The 21,334-nt window shown below is 46.0% G+C and overlaps 1 protein-coding gene across 2 annotated transcripts; it reads right to left on the bottom strand.

Annotated features, from left to right (window-relative positions):
* Nucleotides 1-2,844: 2,844 nt before the first annotated feature.
* LOC129383967 (uncharacterized) lies at nucleotides 2,845-9,871 on the bottom strand. Of its 2 annotated transcripts, none has more exons than XR_008611738.2 (4): nucleotides 8,500-8,878; nucleotides 7,362-7,442; nucleotides 6,178-6,266; nucleotides 2,845-5,040 (listed from the first exon to the last, which is right to left on the bottom strand). XR_008611738.2 is itself a non-coding variant. In XM_055069008.2 (4 exons), the coding sequence occupies exons 1-4, from the start codon at nucleotides 9,577-9,579 to the stop codon at nucleotides 4,928-4,930; spliced, it is 312 nt and encodes a 103-aa protein (XP_054924983.1). In that variant the 5' UTR covers nucleotides 9,580-9,871; the 3' UTR covers nucleotides 2,845-4,927. The 2 variants fall into 2 exon arrangements, 1 of the variants encoding a protein (XP_054924983.1); XM_055069008.2 differs by lacking the exon at nucleotides 6,178-6,266 and adding an exon at nucleotides 9,531-9,871 and having other exon boundaries at nucleotides 8,500-8,568.
* Nucleotides 9,872-21,334: the final 11,463 nt, after the last annotated feature.

Genomic DNA, 21,334 nt, shown 5'->3' with positions numbered 1-21,334 from the left:
GCGTGAGCAAAGTTATGCAGGATTTTAAAGTCATTTTTTCCTGGCTATTTGCTGCCTACCGTGAGGCGTGACTGCTCTGAAGCGGCCTATGCGTATGCGTCACGAACGCCACTGAGGAGAAAAAAAAGCGAATTAACACTTAATCTGCAAATATCTCCGCAAATTTCACAATCAGGAGTCACACAGTCTAATTAGAATACAATTGTCAAGGAAATCGCATACTTATCAAGAATCACAAAGCTCTATACATGGTGTGAATTCGAACCCGCGTACACTCGCAGTTGTACAATTCAAGACACACATCATAACCATTACACCACAGCGCCGCCACGCCCAGTCGTGTTCTTTTAGAGGTTATATATATACCAAACGTATTTGATGAATCTGCTGTGGTGGGTGGGGTTTCTCTGCAGTGTGCTGTGCTGTTGTGTATTGGAATACGTGTGCGTTTGCATCATTTCCATTCCTTGCTACGACTAACGAAGGAAGACAACGTAGACGACAACGTAAGAACTATTCACGGCTTGTCGTCACCGCAGGAAAAAAACAAATGTGCCGTTCAGCTCATGATCGAGTGCTTCTCCAGTCCATGTTCTCCAAAATACGCGGATACAAAGTATTGCGCCAACCATCCACGTATGTGAATTTAATTCGCGCGTATACTGGTGAGCAACTGCGACGCCAGTACCAGGCATTTCGACGTGCCTCACGCTGCCGTGTAGGCGTTCTTTTCAAGTGCATTAGTTTAGAGTTTGGTTCAGTCCGCTGTGAGCTGTTGTCCTGCATTAGCAGCGGATCGTTAGCGTTTTGAAGCGCATGCATTCCAGCATTTGGAGACTGCTTATGTCGATAGCCGCGTCAAATGCATTGGCACGCATGTTTAAATGACAAATGTGTCCACTTGTTACGCGTGCACTGCTCGTATCCTGTGGCAGTGCTCGTTCTAAAAGCTTCGCAGACCATCTATACTCATGCGTGTGTTCAATTTATATATGCACAGGATGGACTTGCCGGCTAGTTGGTTGAGCATTTTAGAAGAAACAGCGCAACACAAGGACGGCGCAAAAACATGCCACACCACGAAGCGCTGGTGTGGTTGATGCTTTTTTTCGTCCTTGTGTTTGCGCTGTTTCTTCTTCCACGATACACGCACACCACAGGTACGCGAAAGTTTAGGAGCATAAGTGGTTAACTCTGTTTTCCCCGTTTTCTCTCAGTGTCAATGGCACAGTGCGTTGCCCGGAATTGTGCACGCTTACCCCCACATGCAGAAATGCATCATAACTTGAAGCCCATGCTTGACTTGATCTAAACGACGCAAGTCGTGAACGCACCAAAAGAAAGACAGTGAGCGTCTCGGGGGACGTTCGCACCAGGCGTCGTTTATATCAAGTCAAGCATGAGCTTTGTATTAAGATACATTTCTGAATACGGGGGCTAGACATCTGCTTCTTCCAGAAAATGTCGAAGAAACGCCCGCCTAAACCAGGCACATTCGTAAACTTAACTAGGCAATACGAAGCTCCATAGAAAAAAAGAAAAGTGGTATTAAAAGCTTTCAGTATTTTTCTTTACTCCAAAATAGTTGCGCTCTCGTGGCTTCACTGTACAGAGATAGTGCAGCGTTAGCTAGAAAGCATGAATTTCCAAACTCCATGCCAAAATAAGCTTGTAAAATTATTTAGGTGCTAGAATCCAGGGTTTGTAGCGATCCTTGAAAATCCTTTATTTCTAAAATGCCATTTTCAAGGCACTGAAAACCCTTGAATTTTTAGAAGTACTGGAAAGTCCTTAAACTTGTACACTTGGCTAGACTTAGCAGACATTGCCAAGCGCTTTTTTTCCCTTCTGTGACACTCTTTCGCATGTCACAGAAAATTTTCTCTGGAGGTAATAGAAGGAAAGCGACATCCTTAAAGTTGAAATTACAAAGGAGCTGCAGATACCAGTTTTATGCACATGGAACCGGCGACAAATGTGCTTGGAGGAGCAGAAGCAGGAAGCACAACAGTTGAGGCATTCGAAGAGAAGCCGTGAAGAGTAAATTGAGAGCGACAGACAATAAAAAGAAATTAGAAATGACTTTTGCTTATTTGATGGTGGAAAAAGCTGAGGCAACAGATGACATCACATACACTGTCAAACCAAACAATATTCAAAAACTGCAAATGTTGCAGGTCCAAGTAGTTAATTGTGCTATTGCAGAAAAACTTTGAGCGCTTTCTTGAAATGCTTCCTTGTGTGCGTTTAGTGGTGGGCGGAGAAAGGCAAATTAGCAGTCTTTCAAATGTTTGAAATCACTGAAATGCGATTTGTTTTTTCTTTTGTTTGCATTAAAGTTAAACGGTGTTCTTGAACAAGTTATTGCCTGTCCAAACTACTACACACATTGCACGAGGTCCTTGAAGTTACTGTGTCGGGGCCTCGAAAGTCCTTGAAAACCATTGAATTTTTTTCTTCAATATTGCTACGAACCCAGTAGAACAACTGTCATGGAGTAAAAACCTTGGCTGAACAGGGGCTTATACGCAGAGCACAGGAAGACTAGAAATGCAGTAGTAGGCATGGAGGGCCCTGAAAAAAATGTGCCACATCCGCTCGTCTGCCTTATGTTTCTGCACCGACTGTCGCATTTTTAATAGAAGTGCACTTTCTGTTCTACTCCAATAAACGCAACATTACGAACTCCAGTGTGGGGCAGTCCTTCAGCCAGTGCAGAACTTTTTCTGTACATCCGAGTCAGCTCTGTCATTTTTCCAGCATTGTAGTACAAGATTTGTTAAACTGGTTTAGCAGAATATGAGCAGTATACTCTTAAATTAGCTGTTTATTTGTATGCACAAGTTCAGGTCCTCAGTTTGGTTGCATGACAAATTGCCATACCTCAATAGATACAAGAAACAATTTTGTTACAGTTTAATAAAATCCAAACAGTAATAATCACAACAATATAATGACATACATTTCTTTTGGTACGTATACAGCCCATGTCTTGGCAGTGTATAAATTCAACTATACACCGCAAGTACTGTGTCCTGACCACTATTATTCACATGTGTAAAACCATCACAGCAATTCAACAAATATCACAGTAATTAGTGACATACACTTTGTAACTGCTTTACATGAGCATAATGTATACAAATGGTGCCTGTGTACCTACACATGACTAGTGCCACCCGAGTACTATTACTCACAGGTGTAAAACCAACAAAGCAGTTCTTTAAAAAATATCACAGTGCTTAGTGACGTACATGCTGTAGCTCCCTTGTAGAAACTTAATACAAACACGTGAGGACACAGAAAGCTAGCAGTGGGCATACCACCGCCTCAATACTAATTCACAAGTGTAAAACCAACCAAGCAATTCTTTAAAGAATATCACAATGCTTAGGGACATACATTTTCTAACTAGCTTATATAAGCTTTATACAAACATGAGAACATACACAAAGCTAGCGGTGCACCCGCATAGAAGTGCGGCCATCTGAACACGATTATTTGCAAGTGTAAGCTCAACAGAACAGTTCGTTATAGTGACGCACATTTTGTAACTGCCTTATACAAGCTTAGTGCAAGCACAAGAATGCAGAAAAATATAAATTAAAAACTTGCTCTATGCATACACAAACAGATCAACACAAATGGTAAACACCGCTTTGAAGACAAATGTGACTGTGGCAAAGCGCAGTGCTGTGCCGGTTGAAATTGCCACCCACAAAAGTATTGAGCAATGCTTAAACCACAGGCAATAAAGTGCTGAAAGACTGCGTCTCTAACGTAACTATTTTAATTCAAATTTCTTGAATATAGGGCTCGCTTGCAGATAAGGCATCTGATCCAACTGACCTGATTTTACACCTGCTACATGCATACAATGCACTCAGATATAACTGGTAATAATAATTATAAAAGGCATTTAAAAACTTGATAGTATGATGAAGATGCATGACTAGAAAAGTTCTGTCCCCCTCGTACTTGTTAAAAAGGTGTAAGTACGACACATGTTCTTTTTTTCCTCAATTTTTGCATTAATGGACAGCCGGGAACCTCGAACCGACACAAAAAAAAAAGATACTGCTATGTTAATAGTGTTATGAATAATTTTTTTTGAAAGCTTTTTTACAGACAAGTTGCAGTCTCGTTTCTGGAGGTTGAGCTGTATCTTGCAAAATAACTTGAAAAGTGGTCACATGGGAGCATGACACTATATCTTAATGTTAGTTTCAGTTGACTCTCTTGCCCTACAAGTCGCTGCTCACTGTGGCCAGTGATGCAACAGCAGGGTCTGTGTGATTTTCATCACACTTCTGTCCTATGCCATTCTTACCAGAGTTGGCGGCACATAGATACCCAAATTTCGATAGTGTTGCTTTCTCAGGTGGTTGCTTTTGATTTGCTCAATATCAGTTGGCACTTCAGCTGCATCAAACTTCTTTTTTACCTCTTCAACAACAACATCAACAACAATCTTTTGACACCTGTGTTGTCCTTCTAGTTGCCTACAAAGACCAGTCAATCTAGCAACAACACTGACAGTCTCTACTATCTTGTAATGGGGGAGAGGTGTGTCCCACCATGTGTTCCACATTGTTGTCACTATGTGGGCTGGCTGGGGAGGCAACAACTGTAATATGTTTGCATTTGCATATATTAAAGTGATGCTTGTACTGTGTTATAACACCTAACTTAGTCTTGCACTTGCTGCACAATAACACTGGCTCACAGTCGTGGTGAAAAGCTTTTGTATGTTGAGCAAATGAGTTGTATCCACTACAAAAAAAGTCAGTGATAGCACACATGTTGCTCTACCAGGCCTGGTGTGGTTCCTTCTGACACTGCTGCTGATGCTGACGCGCTGCTGCTTGCCGCGTACACTGTTGCAGCTGCAGTAGACATGGCAGTCTCTGTATCTATTGCTGCCGTGTCATCTGTCATGGTAACTTCCAAGTGGTATCGGGCTCACTTCTGCAACAGAGATGTTGTTTGCCCCTTGAGGGCTCTCATGATCAGGGCCAATAATTTCGTAGGCATTGTCTCCTGCATCGAAGAACCAATAAGAACACCATGAATTAATAAACATAGCTCTAAAAAGTACGGACATCAAGACTTAACCACAAGCTTTGCACATAAGTGACCGGGCTTAATGAATAATACTTGCAGGAGGAGTTACACAATTGTTTGTGTATATTACAGTAAAGCCTCATCAGAAGATATTCAAGAGGCACGGGAAACATGTCTCTCGAAACCAAAAATTTTGAGACACTGAGGAGCCAGACTAGATCACTTTATTATGCATCATCACTAAAGTATGTTTTGATATATCTGAAGGAATAAATGCTCAGGGTGGCTTAAAGGGCCCCTAAACCACTTCTCGACATTTTTTGAACATTTCAAGTAAACACGCGTATCGAAATCAGAATGCCGTCACGATCGACGAAGCCAAATGCCAGAGTGCGTAGCACTGCCGGAGCACCACAATATGAAGAAAATGACCCCGTGCGCCTCTCTGGACCTATCCTGCACCCCCCAGTTTGTCCTGACGTCACCAGGCTGTCTCTGATGATGTCACCAGTTTCCGGTGCTGTCGATTGGTCTAACGAAAGTGTACGACTGACGGCAAGGCCTGCAAGCAAATACACACACTCCTTCTTCCTCGTCGCGTTGCACGCAATGCCATTGTGGGCAGCCAATGGGAGCAAAGAACAGAAACGTCAACAGAAGGGTCTCCCTATGAGGCTCTTCAACACGAGTCACCATACTGTTCCGTTGTATTAGCGCCACCCCTCGCAGGACGACGGGCCAGCGCGGCAGCAACAGAGCTCGTTGGTGTTGGCCTATCCCGTAACATTTGGAGGTGTACTAGGCAAGGAAAAGACGATACTGTCCATATGGCGTGTACCAGATGAAAGAGTAAAATGAGTGGGGACTACTTTTCGATAATCAAACACACGTAGCTCCACTATTACTGCACCGTTTCGAAAAATTCTCGTGGCTACCTGTTCATTGCCTTATTGTGTAGAACTGCAACACCGCAACTAAATTTCAACCTCGGTGGTTTAGGGGCCCTTTAAAGAAGACATTCACAGCTTTTTAGTGACTGTAGATTGTGTTAGCTTCCTTCCCAACTTCTGGAATTTAAACACTTCACTTTGCAAGCCTTGTTGCTCGCAGTACCTTTGAGGTGCTCTTAGACGCTTGTCAGCTTCAACTGCCGACACTTTCTGCCCTGCACTGTCCTCGTTGCCCTCCTTTTCTGGTTCATGCTAAAAGAGACGTGCGCGATTGACTTGTGTAAGGATTGCGTGATCTTTACGCCCTTCGGAGCACACAAGGTGCACAAAGTGAATGTGTTTGGGTTGTGTCCCTTCGAAGTAGTGAATACTTAAAAAGTCACCCTTAGTAACAAAGGTGTCTCTTGTATACAGTATTGTTAACGTGGCAAACATCGGAAAACCAACCAAACCATTTTCAGATGTCTCTTACAACCAAGTGCATCTTGTAATGAGATTCTACTGTACTGAATATTTTTCAACTATGGATCATCTGCATGTACATATAGTCACAAAGACATGTTGTGTGGAATGGCGAATCGGGAAACAGTTCGTACTCTTACTTTTTGTCCCTAACATAAGCAGCTGATAACAATATGATAAAAAAGCAGGCAATGAGGCTAGAATGGAACATAATCCTTCAGCTCTAAACAGTTTTTTGGGCCTACATCATTCCCTCATATGACATAAGGAAACAACTTGATTGCAGTAATGGCTGCATGTGATCTGAGTTGATTGAAACAAACTATACGTAAGGTTGTCCTGTATGTAATTTTATCAGCGTGCTTTTTAGATGTCCTGCTGGTGATCCTGGCTGAGCGATGCTTCTCATGCTTTTTGGCACGATTCCTTTCTTTCCACTCCACTTTTTTGCAGATTTTCTCCCCTTTCCCTTCCCCCTTGTGTAAAATAGCACACTTGAAGTATCAAATCTGTTGAACTAACGTGTGTATCAAACCTGTTAACATGTGTGCTTCTCTGTGGTCTGTGTTGTATTTTTGCGCTGCACAATTCAATTCAAGATGAAAGATGGAACGTCCCTGCCTTTAGTTTAATTGTGTATGTGTGTGTGTGTGCGTGTATATGTCTCTCTCATGTTTTGAAATATATGTACATTCAGGAGTGCCTGCATGCCCTTCTCTCCTGCTCCAGTGACGAAAAGGAGAGCCTGTTTATGTACCATAGTAAAAAATTCAAAGGTTTTCGCTGTGCCCATTACATCCCTTATCATATGGATCTGTCACAATACAGAGTAGCAGTGGTCCATAATACTAGCCCATCCCAACATAATTATAAATTAACACATACCGACATGCTGCGAAACAGCTGTTGCAAAGCCGCTGGTGAAGGCAATTTCCGCAGCACTGCAGTGGTACAGCCGAGTTCCACCTGTATAGTGACAAATCCATATGCGTGTTAGCAACTCAGTAGTTGCTGATGGTTTCATAAGCTTTACACTACACAATAAAGTAATCTAGACAACTTTGTTGGAACAAATGCACATAATTAGGACACCACTTAAGCACTAATACGATTAATTGCCCCCAATCTCTCACTCACTAAGGGATAATACTACTGAAACATCGGTGGAGAGCTCAGATTAACACAGCCCATAAAGGACAAGCGTTCTTTGAGGAAAACAGCTATAACAGCGGTTAGTTTTCTTGATCATTTTATGTGGTAGCTTTGATTTAAATGTCATGCAGTACTATAAAATACGAAGTGCCGCATTTGTAGCAGCAGAAGGCGTCGTCAGGCTCATGGTACAACAGATTTTTGCACTGTTTGTCAGTGAGCCGACACATACAAAGAAAACCGAATTCACACATTCATATACAGTGTCAAGTGGACTTCTCCTTCTGAAAACGCAGCCACCAGTTCCAATGTTGCTGAAAGGAAAGGTTATATAAAGTGCCAGACTGCATGGAACTGCCACTTATGACTGTAAATGTATGGTCTGCTGATTGCAGAGGTAGTCACATGCTATTTCTAGTCTCTTTTAGAAGCATTACTAAAGAATAAATTAAAATCTATTCATAAGTCACGAATTTCATGCATCCACAGTTTGGCTAAATAACCTGTGAGAAAAAGACATGTTTACCTGGAATAGCAACCTTTTTTCCTGCTGCAAAACTTTCCTTCGAATTAATGAAATAACTTTACAGCGTCATAATGCGTTTCTCGCAACTACTTGCCGGCAGTGGCGAGTTAGTGTTTATATCCGACTCATTGGGCGACAATACTGCCAAACACAAATGCTTCACGAACACGAGAACACGTCCCTCGCAGAGAATAGCAACCATATATGCCTCTGTGAGACATGATCGCACCTTTGTGGTCAAAATGTACATTAGAACGACATCACCATCTCATTAAAAAAAATAAAGCCTCCGTACAAGGCAGCCGCCAACTGCATAATGTGAAATTGCAACTGATGTCCACTTACTGGTGGCCTGTGTTTGAGTCACTTTTGGCAGCTGACTGGGTGCTGAGAAATGCACGTCCTGGGTTGTCCCTGCAAAACATACAGGGTTATGTCAAATGTTGAAAATATATATATGCCGGCATTTCATCAGGCGCAAAACAAACGAGTAAACTAATAAACAACTGTAATGTAAACAGAGTACACATCATAAGATAGGCTGTCAACGGTTAATGCATTACGCAAAAAACCTAATGCATAGGAAAGACTATATGTATACACACGAAGCTGACACACAATTTAATTCGCTTTAGGTTTTTCCGTGCAGTATATTCAAATTATTATGTCTCGTGGTTCGAGCAAAATTAGTGTAAATTACGAACTAAATTATCTACCCTGGAAACTTTTCAATATGCACCTGTGCGCGCTTCGAACGAGTAGCGTTGTAAAATTTACGTACATGGCATTTAACATAGTTACTGAACACAGATTTCATTTGCCCTGTGTCGTGTACAGTGAGCTACAAATATCTGCCCCCCCCCCCTTTTTTGTACTAGCCATACTGCGAGCCACTGCACCTATACGCACGTCAATAAACCTCACGACACAGAAATAAAAAAAGCGCCAATCACCCATGCCTGCATGTTGTAGTGGGCCTAACCTAACCAAGCATGGGCTGTTGCTTTTTATAGTAAACACAGGCACCGTGCTCATTGCAAGTATGTATCATGTCGCTAAGCAAATATGCAATTTCATTGCACCACTATTTTTTTATCACATGGATATATCTGCTGAGAGGCAAGACAAAAAGCAGTCACTTCTCAGAACTAATCAGCTTTCTTCAAACACATTTTTAACTTTTCAATGACACTTGCTGCTATGTGTTTGTCTCCAGAGAGCATACTTGATTTGACTTTCCAATCAGAGACATTACATAAATATACCATGTTAAGATGACTGCCTGGAGCACGTGAGAATTTTCATCTTCGTGTAACATACTGTATCTTGATTTTGTTGACATTTGGTCAAATGGTACACCCAATATACCCACATACTAGTTTTCTTGTCCAAATAACATGCCAATGTATTTTGATTTTTTGGCATTGGCTCCTCTGCACTACGTGAAGTCGCGCTGCACTGGCTCTTTCACATCCTCGTGTCCTTGCAGCTTCCTTCTTGCGTTATATAAAGCGGGTGCCTGAAAAATATCGTATGCAAAAGTCAACACAAGGGCATGGTGCAAAACAACATCAAGACAGTCAAGGCCATGGCAATAAAAAAGTCTTAGCTCTTAGTCTTCCTAGTGAAATGCATGCAAAACATCCAAATGACTGCAACAGTCAACTGCTAAACTAACTTCAATTTTTAGATTTAAGCAAAAAAACAAATAAACCACAGTTCATCCTTGTTTTTCATGAATGTTAGAATACTCCTGCTAATGAATAGAATATTGGTCATTTTCAGACGTCATAGGTCTGTCATGAGTCTGGTGTGTCGCGCACACACCACTTGTGACACATCCTAAGCACGTGCCCAGTGTGCCCCCCCCCCCCCCGCACCATCCCTGGTTGTGCCACTGCTGAAGCCATAATTTGAGGATTATAGCTGCAAACATGATGCTCAGTAGGGATGAAAATATTGTCCTTCAGCTCAATGGATATATGAATGTGCCTATAAAAAAGGGCAACAAGGCTTGTTATGGCAAGCTTACCCACATTTCAATACTAACAAGTTCACTGCGGCCTGCATCTAAGCTTACTAAAAGGCATGAACTTATTTTCATGCATGAGGTGCGCAGTGGAGTTCATTTTTGACAGACCCGACTACTGCTGCAGTTTGAAATCTAGCATTTTAGATTCTTGTAGGCATGTAAAAGTTGCAGTTAAACCGCAGTTATTAGTTTATTACGCCAACCTATTGTTCTGTGTACGACAGACTGGTAACAGGGAATTAAAGCAACATTTTATTTTGATATTTTATTTCTCTACTAAAAATATTCAAGCGATAAACACATCTTGATCTGCCATGCTATAGCAAAATGCACACATTACGCTTGTAACCCCCAGAGGAAGGCTGATTTAGCTGTTCATATGACATAACTCTGACACGCCAACTCATATTAGCAAATGCACAGGCATGTCCAAAACAATAAGCGTATGCAAAGCGCCCCTGCAATTGTAATTCCACACAGCAGCCGTTATATTCGATGCCGATGCGTAACTAGCTGCTCGACAATTCACCGAGTTCGTAGCCCATAAGCATCCTTTCAGTTTCGCACCGTGCACGAAAACCGCAACAGGAGACAAAACCAGACCTATAATCACACCATTTCAACATGAGCAAAAACAGTTCAGTCTTAGGGATAAACACTGTGAGAGCGATTTAGTGCGCGACGGCGACGAGCGACGGCTTCGAGCGACAAAACGGGCCGTCGCTTGAACAGATGGCTCGGTTCTGGAAATCTAGAAATCGTCGCTCGTCGCCCAGAAGTGCTATGAGCGACTAGCCAATAGCGCGAAGCCGGAACTGGATGTACGTACATACATCGCTCAAATACTAGCGATTGTCGCGCGGAACGAGCAAATGATTCAATTTTTATACGTGCAAGGATAAGAACGTACTGCAAGACCTCCGGAAATATTTCATGCTACTTTTTATAGTAAAATACGTCAACGTAAATTACTAAAGCACGCGTCACGCGTGACTGCAGCCCTCATGCCGGCAACACCGGGGAGAGAGAGAGAAAAAACTTTATTTTCATGTTCGGTGGTAACGTGGAAAGGCCCTCAGTCCAGAGCCTCGCTTGCGGCATTCTTCAATGCAGCACTGATAAACGCCGCAAGGTACCGTTGGTCGTCGGCGCTGGCTGCTTCTGTCAGCCACCCGGCATGGGGTTTAGGGGAAAGATTTGTGGGGGCAGGAAGGGGAGGTGGGGGTGGTCCACAGGACCAGAGGATATGGGATGTGTTCGGGTGTTCGCCACAGTATCGGCAGGGTGGGGGATCTTCAGGTAAGAGGCCGCGGAGGAGGTGCATTCTCGCTGGTGTAGGGAGTGTTTCAGTCTGGGCTGACGAATCAGTACACCTTGTTCACGGGTGAGCACTTTCCTGAGCTTGGGGAACTTGCGTCTTGCCTCTTGATATGGCCGCAGAAGCAGGGGAGCCCACCTTTTCGTCTGGGCTGGTCGCGGAATGCAGGGTGCCTGGTTCAAAGTCTCGCAGGCGAGCTGATTAGCTCTTTCATTTCCCGGCAGTCCGTCATGACCAGGTATCCAGATGATTTCCAGAGGACCCTGAAGGTGCTCTTGAATAAATGTCGAAGTGTGGGCAGGGAGATCGTTGTGCAACAATTTCCTGCAAGCCGCCATGGAGTCGGTAAATATGATTCTTGGGTAGGCTGAGTTACTAAGGGGCATGTGTTTGATCGCAGTTGCGATGGCTGTCAGTTCCGCTAAGGTCGGATCTGTCTCTGGGAGTAACTCCGTATGTAGAGTTTGGAGGTTGTTATTCACGACTGCTATAGCGGAGCCCCGTGCACCAACGCTAGCATCAGCGTACAAGTATATGCCGTCAGGGTGTCTTGCCGTGTACCTCTTGAAGTAGGCAACTCGCTGTCGTCGCCTCTCCTTGCCTCGTTCTGGATTCATGTGGCGTGGCAGTGGAGCTATAGTTAGAAGTTCGCGTTGTTTCGGGGGTAGTGGGCGCGTGTTCAGAAGGGGCGCAGCTTCAGGATGATGGCCGATGCTGTGGAGGATGTGCGTACCTTGACACGTGCGCTGCAAACGCAGTTCTTGGGAACGACGATGAATGCTGACTAGTTCCTCCACCGTGTTATGGCAACCGATGTCAAGTAGGAGCTTAGTGCTGGCACTAAACGGGATGCCGATGGCCAGCTTTGTCGCCTTCCTGATGAGCGCATCAAGGCGATTGACATCTTGCTTGCGGAGATTGGTATAGGGCAGGTGATAGCGCAGGCGGGACATAATTAGTGCGTTTCTTAGTTTAAGCATATCCGCCTCTTTCACTCCATTTGCTCGGTTGGAGACCCTACGCATCATGTGCAGCACCTGTTCTCCTTGTCTGAGCAGGTGATGCACCGTCGCAGCGGGACCTCCATCTTTCTGGATATGGAGACCGAGTACCTTAATACATTTTGGTTGGGAAATCGGCACGCCTTCGTTTACAATTTGTATGGTGGGCGGTCTCCATCTTTTGTGATGGACCAGTAGCAACTCAGATTTTTCCGGCGCACATCTAAGGCGAATAGTTTGAGCAGCCTCATGCACCCTGTTCATAGCCTGTTGGAGAGTTTCTTGGATATGCCCTGGCGAACCCGTGTTGATTCAGATGGTGATATCATCTGCGTAGATCGCATATTTGATGTCGGGGATGTCTCGTAGCACTCTATGGACTACGCACATGGCAAGATTAAAGAGAGTGGGCGAGATCACGGAACCCTGCGGGATACCTCTCTGCGGATGGGGATACTGTTGTGAGGTGATGTCGCCTACTCGTAGCGTGTACGTGCGACTCCGTAAGAAGTCCCTAATATAGTTATAAAGCTTGGTTCCGCAGCCAGTAGCTTCGAGCTCTTGCAGCATAGCATCGTGGTTAACATAGTCAAAAGCTTTCTTGAGGTCTATGGCAAGAATAGCATTAAGTTGAGCGCTGCTTGTTTCCTTCGTGATTTCTTCGTGTAGCTGCAGCAGAACGTCTTGAGTAGATAAGTGATGTCTGTATCCAATCAAATTATGGGGTAGGTGTTGTGATTGCTCAAGGTGAATTAGAAGTCTGTTAAGCACGATGCGCTCCATTAGCTTGCCGACGCATGATGTTAGCGATATTGGACGCAGATTCGCTATGGCTTGGGGCTTGCCAGGCTTCGGAATGAAAATGATGCTGGCTGTCTTCCACTCTTCTGGCAAGCTGCCCGTGTCCCACACATTGTTAATTTGCTGAAGTAAGAATGCATGATCGGCTTCTGTAAGGTTGCGGAGCTGTGTTGTCGTAATTTGGTCTGGTCCTGGCGCTTTATTCGGCTTTGCTTCTGCTAAGGCACGCTGTAGTTCCGCTAATGTGATTGGGCCGGTGAGACCCTCATTTTCTGGCTCTGCGCTTTTGTAGTCGGCATACTGTGGTTGCACTGGATCCGCAATGTGTGTTGTTATAAGCTCGTTGAATAGGTCATCGGTATGCTCAAATGTTTCGAGCAGCTTTCGGAGCTTATGGGACGTTTCCGTCTTTGTCTGGGTTGGGTCAATGAGTGATCGGATGAGATTCCACGTGGAGCTCATATTCAATGTGTCATTGAGCTTTTTGCACGTATCGTACCACTGCTCACGTGTGAGATGTTCAGTGTAGTGGACGATCTGCTCGTTGAGCGTGTTGATGCGTGAGCGTAGTTTTCGATTGAGCTTATTTCTTTTCCATCTCTTAATGAGGGCATGTCGTGCCTCCCAGAGATGAAGAAGGTGCCTGTCCGTGCTTGGTTGCTCCCACTTCTCTATTATTTCCTTCGTGTGTGATTGGATTCGTTCCCTGACCATCTCTACCCAATCTTTCAAGCGCATCTTTTGGAAGTCTCCTACATGTGTCTTTCGGAACTCATTCCAATCCGTCAGGCGATGCTTGCGCTGGCGTTTTGGGAATCCTTTGATTTGTAGAAACATCTGTATGACAGTGTGGTCACTCGTTAAAGTATCGTGCGTGTTAACCCATTGCGCTGACAGTCGTCCTTTAATGAAGGCGAGATCAGGCGTGGTATCTCTTTCTACGGAGTTTCCGTGCCGCGTCGGGGAGTCGGTCTCGTTAGGGAGAGTTAGCTGGGCCTGTTGCATATGGTATAGTAGTGCGGATCCTTTGGAGGAGTTTTTTGTGTATCCCCATGAAGTGTGTGGCGCGTTGAAGTCGCCTGCTATTAGATGATCAAAATACTTCGTTGGCCGCAGATTCACAACCTCCTTGAAGAAGTCTACTTTCTGTTTTGGCGGGCTATAAACATTTGTGATGAATAAGTGGGGCTGTGCCTTGCTCTTGACAATTTTAGTTGGAAAGACGCGTACAGTGAGGCTCTGTTCCGTGCTGTGGACAACATTTGCCGCTATATCTTTACGAATAAGAATGGCCAATGCAGAATTATGGCTATACGCCGTATAGCCTGCAAGATGAGGTGTTTGGTTAGTTTCCTGGAGTAGGAGAATGTCGGGTCGACGATCTTGAGCGGCAATGTACTGCGTGAGAAGGCCCCGTTTTCGAGCAATCCCTCTACAGTTCCACTGCCACACCACCAGATTAGTCGCCATTGTTCTACTGATGATTTTGCGGAGCGCCCGCTGTAGGGTAAGGAGTGGGTCGCGTTACGCTGGTAGATCGACGTGCTCTGGGTCGTTCGCGCTCTTCCTGGCGCGGTAATGCGGCCATCGCAGCCTGCACTTGTGTAGAGACCATCGCCTCTGCCTGGCTCCTGAGGAGCTCGTTGAACAGGGAGCGCATTTGGCTCATTATTTGTTGAGTGTATGTTTTTAGCGCCTCCTCAACTTGAGCAGCGACCTGTCGAGCTATCTTGGCCTCTAGACTGGTTTGCATTTCTTTCATTTCGTCCCTTAGTTGCTTAAAATCTGCTTCAAGGTGTTGTAGGGCTGTTGTGTGGTATCTTGCCTTTTTCATTGCCGGTTGCAATGACGCTGGTTCTGCTTCCTGTGCTAAGGGTTGCTCTATATCACCCAATGGTGTAACTTCAGGTGCGTGTGCCTCTGCTTGCATGTCCATGCCTTCGGTAGGCTCTAGTGATTGTGACGATAGTGTTGACATTTCATTAGGTCTGCGGGTTTGAAGTAGAGCGTTCTTATAATCTTTGGCTACTTTTTGAGCTCGTGTTTGAACTTGAGATGCACAGGTCACGGGGGGAAAAGGGGAGGTGCCGGGTGACTGACTCACGTTTCGCTGGTTTGCGGGTTGCTCGTCTTGTTGACCTCGGGAATGGTTGTGATCCGGAGACTGGCTGCCACCTCCGAGCCGGTTGCAGTTCCCGGACTGGCCGCCGCTCCCGGACTGGCCACTGCTGCCGGACTGGCTTTGGTCCGCGAAGTGGTCCCGGCCTCTGGAATGGCCGCGTCCCCTAGATAGGCTGCGGCCCCTGGATCGGCTCCTGCCTCTGGAGCGGCTGCGGCCCCTGGACTGTTGACGACTTCTGGAGCTACTTCTGTCTCTCGATGTGTTGTCGGAGTTGCGTTTTGGGCTTGGGCTTCGCCTTGCGATGGTGACTGTTTTCATTTGCTTGTCGTCCTTTCGTTGTTTCAAACGCTTCAGGTAGGCCGCTTCTCTGACCGCTTTATCAGCGGCTCGTCGCACTTCACAAGTTGGGTCATCTGCCTTATGGTCCTTGCCACAATTAGGGCAGCCTGGTTTGCAGTCATGATCCCCTACAAGATCTCCGACAGACTTTCCACATGTTCTGCACCTTTGTTTTCCATTGTCGCGACAAACGTCTGATCGGTGTCCTATAGCAAAGCATGTTGAGCAAAATTGCGCCTTGGGTCGGTGAGGGACGCAGCGGTATACACCTCCGCCGAAGATGACCTGGCGAGGTACATGTGAGCCCTTGAAAGTTATGATTGCAGTGGCTGTTCTACCCATCATACGAGCCGCAATAATCTCATAATTTGGGGCTCGGAGTTCACGCATCAATTCTTCGGTTGGGGTGTTCAGTTCCACGTTGTGAATCACACCTCTGCACGAGTTATGGGGTGAAGCGATATAGATGTGGACAGGGTAAGTTTTGCCATTAAGAGTGGTTTCATTAATGCGCTGGAGTTTTTCTGTCGCCGAGGGGTCATCACTGGTTATTATAGCCAAGTTCTTTTCTTTTTTGATGTCTACTGTAGCGGTGCGAGCCTCTGCAGCAGTCAGAGCTGCTGAGACGCTTAGCGCGTCGTGAAGCGTTCGTGGGCTCCACTGAGGTAGGAAAAGGCCAGTTGGCGGACGCAAAATGAGCGTTGCAACGTGCTGCGTACCTTGGGAACGTTTTGATACTCGAGTGGTCCATCCATCAGTGTCGGTGACGAATTTCGGGGCCATTGCTGCTGAAGGAGTGCGGGCCGTTGGCGTACTTGACGGTAGGCCTACTCCCCTAGCCGTTAGGGCTAGCTGAGCGCCCTGCCAGGTCCGTGACAAAAGCACAGAAACTCACAGTACGTTGGTCCGATCACAGCAGAAGTTGGCCAAAATGTTCGGATGATGTTCTAGAGGAGCCGAGCCGTGTCTGAGGACTGGTCCTTGTCGAATAAGTTGGCATTCGGGTCTTTCCTGTGGAGCGATGCGAAGGCACGTATGCTCGGACAGGAGCGGCGCTCGCAAAAAACCAACACCGGGGAGGCGTCGCTCAAAATCGTCGCTCGCACGGAGTACGACTTGTACGCGACGAGCGAACGCGACAGCCATCTCCGTCGCGTCGCTTGTAGCTGCCGCGCGCAAGATCGCTTATATGGGGTTTATACTTTTTTCAGCATAAAACATGGATTCCTCATGCGTTTTCAGTAAGTTCAAGATAACGCGCCCAACTGACCTTTTGCAGCATGCAGTTGAATGCCTGCGGCAAAGTTTCTAACTAGCACTGGTGCTGCACGTAACTTCAGTGGTCGCAGATTCCCCCTGCGCGAGACACCGTCAAGCGCGCGGTTTATTTATAAAAAAAAAAGCATGCTGCCAGCAAAATGACGCCTTCTGTTATGTGATTCCTTAGTTCAACAGCGTTCCGTACACAGTAGACTGCCAAACTGAATAAATTCAAACACACAAAACGCACGCTAATCACGCTCCGCATAGGCTCGGAATCACGGGCTGGTGAACTAACCATTTTAAGCGTCCTCTCGCCTGGCGTCTTATTGAACATACCATAGTTCTGGCAGCGTTTGCAATTTTTAAAGCTCTTACAGACAACGGCAAAGTGATAAAATCACATGCAGTTATCGCGACGACTGGCTTTTTCGATTGACATCGTGAGACAGCGCGTACGCCTAGTCCTTTGTCAATCGCGTCGGCTAAGCGCAGCGACGACTTCCTGGCGATAGCATGACATATACGGAGAATGTGCACCTAAGTTAGAATTCACTTACCATGGAGGATTTGTTGTTATATCCAAGGCATGACGAACGACTGTTGTGTTTTCGTGGCGACGCGAGATGGCCGACACACGATCTCCCTCGGCTGGCCATTGCTCGCTGGATGGATCACCTGACTCCGGTGCTGTGTTGTTCCGCGATCTTGAGCGCGCGCGCGCGCGGTGGAGCCACTCCGAGTGAAAAAGTAGAGCGCTCGCTACGCGTTCCTTTGAACTGCGGCGGCCTGTTCTCTTAGAAGCAAAACGATGTGTTCTTTGCTCAACGTGCATGAATGATACATTGCCATGTTCGGGGCCAGCCACCTACAGTTGAAGCAGAAGATTACGCTACGTTTTGTTTTCTATTGCCGCAAGAGTCTCTCTTTTCTATTGTCGCAAGAGTCTTTTCACTCTCTCTCTCTGAAGGGGAGAGTGAAAAGCGCATTTCACTCTCTCCTTGGTGACAGAGTGAACAATGCATTTCACTCTCCTCGACATTTTGCGAGAGTAAAACGACGCTTTGAAGAGTGAACCGGCAGCTTCACTCCTGCGATACCCTTCCTAGTTTTTAGAGTGTAGAGCATCGCACGCGAAATGCGAAGGTTGTGGGTTCGGTTCCCAGCTGCGGCAAGTTATTTTTTCATCTACTTTAATTTTCCAATAATGTATAGTTTTTTTTATTTCATTTATTAAGCGCAAGTAATTGTCCCTACGTTGTCCTTGGTGTCAGTGTTTGTTGGCTTCTTATGACACCACGTACTCGTGGATGTCCCGTGTGGCGCCGAAGTCACCCAGTGAAGCCGACGTCGTATATAGCCGCGATGACAACATAACAAACACACTGCTGGCGAACTCGACGAAGCAGGTGCACCAGCCAATCACGCTTGCTCATTTCCGTGGCCTCATGGTGGAAGAGAACATCTTGCACTAAATGATGTTTCTGAGGAACTATGTCATGTAGCGTGTAGGCACAGAGGGAGAACTGCAGCGTGGTTGAGTGGGCGAACCGTGTAATTAACGTATAGGTTGCCACCACGTATAGGGCATACGCGGTGGCAACGTGTGCACAGGCACCATGTGCACAGTAAGGGATATGATAAATTCTGCAAGTGTGTTTCTCCACACGTCTCGTTCGACTTTCACATTATGGCGGATGTCGCTCAGGGCGAGCAGGTACCTCATCGCATGCCTGTCATTAACTCTTCCACAGCATCCTCTCGTTCTTTGCAAGTCTATACCTCGTGCTCGTCATCTCAATTTTGTGGAAAAGCCTACATCTAGTATTTCGCATATCTGCTATTGTGGACGTCGACATAGTGCACTAAACACAAAACTAAGGATGAAAATATGAATATCAGAAATATGTCGCTCACACCTTGACACACGTCTATATTGGATCTGTACTGCAAGTTTGAGTATTATGTGTAAAGTGCTTTAGTTAAACGAGTTGGAAGCTGCGCCATTGCTTTCGATGTCAATATGACCCCATATATCATATGGGCTTTTCAAGTGGCCGCGCAGGTGCTTTCCAAGTATTATGCTAGACGTGAAATAGATGATGTCCTCATTTGTGACGTTCCTGTAAAGAGTTATTGGATGAAGTACACCTTCTGTGAACTTTACGGACCCACCCTAATACAGGTAACCGGGGAGTGCACCAAGCGCCCTCGGGCCAAATAGCAATGACACAATGGAGCAGTGGGAGGCACAGCTCGGCTGTTTGGACTTGGCAGGACAACGGCACTTGCATAGTCAGATGAGGCAGGCGGCCGAGGCTAATAGGGCCCTGGACTGGGGTGCTCCGGCCACCCCCCCTTATTATCTATCTCTGTTCCTTATTCCTTATTATCTATCTCTGTTCCTTATTATCTATCCCAGCCATGATCTGGTTATGAGGTATGCCGCAGCGAATTAACTACCGGGTGTTCTTCAGCTCGTACCCAATGCACTCTACACGGGCGTTTCTGCGTTACGTTCGGCGACGAAGGCGAACAGCCGCGCCACCCAAACTCACCGGTAGAAGTCGTCGCACGGGTGCACGCTGTGGTCGCGCGAGCGTCGCAGGTCTTCGTCCAGCGTGAAGCGGTCCCGCCGCCACGGATCGAGCCGCGTCAGCAGCAGCGCCGGCGTGGCTAGCAGCGTGGTCGTCGCGACGAGGACGGCGAGCAGCACGAAGCAGGAGTAGCGCGCGCAGGACGCCTCGCAGGACGTGTCCTTGGGGGCAGGACTGCGGCGCCGGAGCGATGGCGGCGGCTGGACGGGCGCAGGACGGCGCCGAGGACACGGCGGCATCTGCACGGAGCTCTGGCCGCGTCGCATGCCGTTGTACCTGAATTGAACGGCGTCTGCGACAACGCTTCTCGAAGTGGTCCCGTGGTTGAGGTCGCCGGTGGGGGGATTCCGCGCGTTCTGAGGGTTTGAGTCGCAGGAACTGACAGTGGGCTTCCGAAGAGACCGCTACGGCCAGTTGCCTTCTTTTTCTTCTTGTTCTTCTACTCGTGCACTCTTGCACGTGCGCCCGTGGGCCATCCGCCCAAGAGGCCCAAATTTTATTTTGGTTTGTTTCAGCTTTGTGCCTGGTCGTTATGGCTACAACCGCCGTGGGGGATTGGCCATGAATCGTGCTGTAGTAAGGAAAAAAAAAGAAGAAAAGTGAATTTGGTAAATTAAGAAACTATGATGAATGGATGATAATTGCTGGTACATTGTATTTTAGGGATATATCAAACAAGCGGGGCTGGACATACTGTTTGTATCCGCGGCGAGAAAACGAAAAGACACTGAGGGAATTAACTTAAAACAGAGAAAAGAAAACAGAGCTAACGTTTTTTTCAGTTTTACTTTGCCTGTGGGTGGCGTGTTTTAAATTTAGTAAGTTGAAGGATAAGCTCAACTATGCGTGCATGATACTGATGAGAAAGACATTTATTGAGAAAATAAAATATGAAGCACAATTTTACAGTCGGGAGGAATTGTTTGATAGCAGTTGGGATGAAATTAGAAAATGTGCCAGTACGAGATATTATCAGCTGACACGTGACAAATTTGATTAGAAATCGCTGGCAGGTACCTCTTCCTGCAGTGGGCAGAAAGAAGTTAACGATGTTGATTTTGATGATAAAATATTTAATTAGAGTTCCAAGGAATGCAAGAGTCAGCCTGGGAGGTTTTTTTTGCGAATCGTACTGCGCCAATGCGTCCCAAGCACAAGAATATGCATTGGAATTAGTGACGTCGTGCTGGCGTATTGCCACCATGGTTTCACCATAAAATTGTAGTCATTTATGTTAAATAATGGACCTCTGCTACAACCCTTGAAAGGGCTCTTGGGTCCTACCTGTATAAAAATAACATATGATTACATGTATCAGAAAGAACAAAATTTGATTGTTTGATTGACTGATTCAATATAAGGGAATTTTCGCCGTCATACTCAGAACTCATGGCAGACCTTTTTCTGCCAAATGAAGCAACATAAATTTTTTAAAATACCGACCATGGCTAGAGAGATTTCGTGTTGCTTTTTAATGTCTTGTTAAAATTTTACGACAAGATAATTTTTCGCTCAATGAGAAAGTTCAGGTCAAGTGTGTGCTGGGAGAAAAAAGACATCAGTACCGCCAGGGGTCGGGGCATTATGAATAAAACAATGTGGGCCTCACTGCCTCATCACGATCACCATTTATTTATTGTAATAAAGTTATTTCAGCAGTGTACAGCCGGTTGTCGTTGCCTTCGCACTGCCGTTGTCAACACGCAGACT

The sequence above is a fragment of the Dermacentor andersoni genome, chromosome 9 (genome assembly GCF_023375885.2).
Source record: "Dermacentor andersoni chromosome 9, qqDerAnde1_hic_scaffold, whole genome shotgun sequence".
NCBI lineage: Eukaryota > Metazoa > Arthropoda > Arachnida > Ixodida > Ixodidae > Dermacentor > Dermacentor andersoni.
This window is presented reverse-complemented; position numbering and strand designations above follow the sequence as displayed.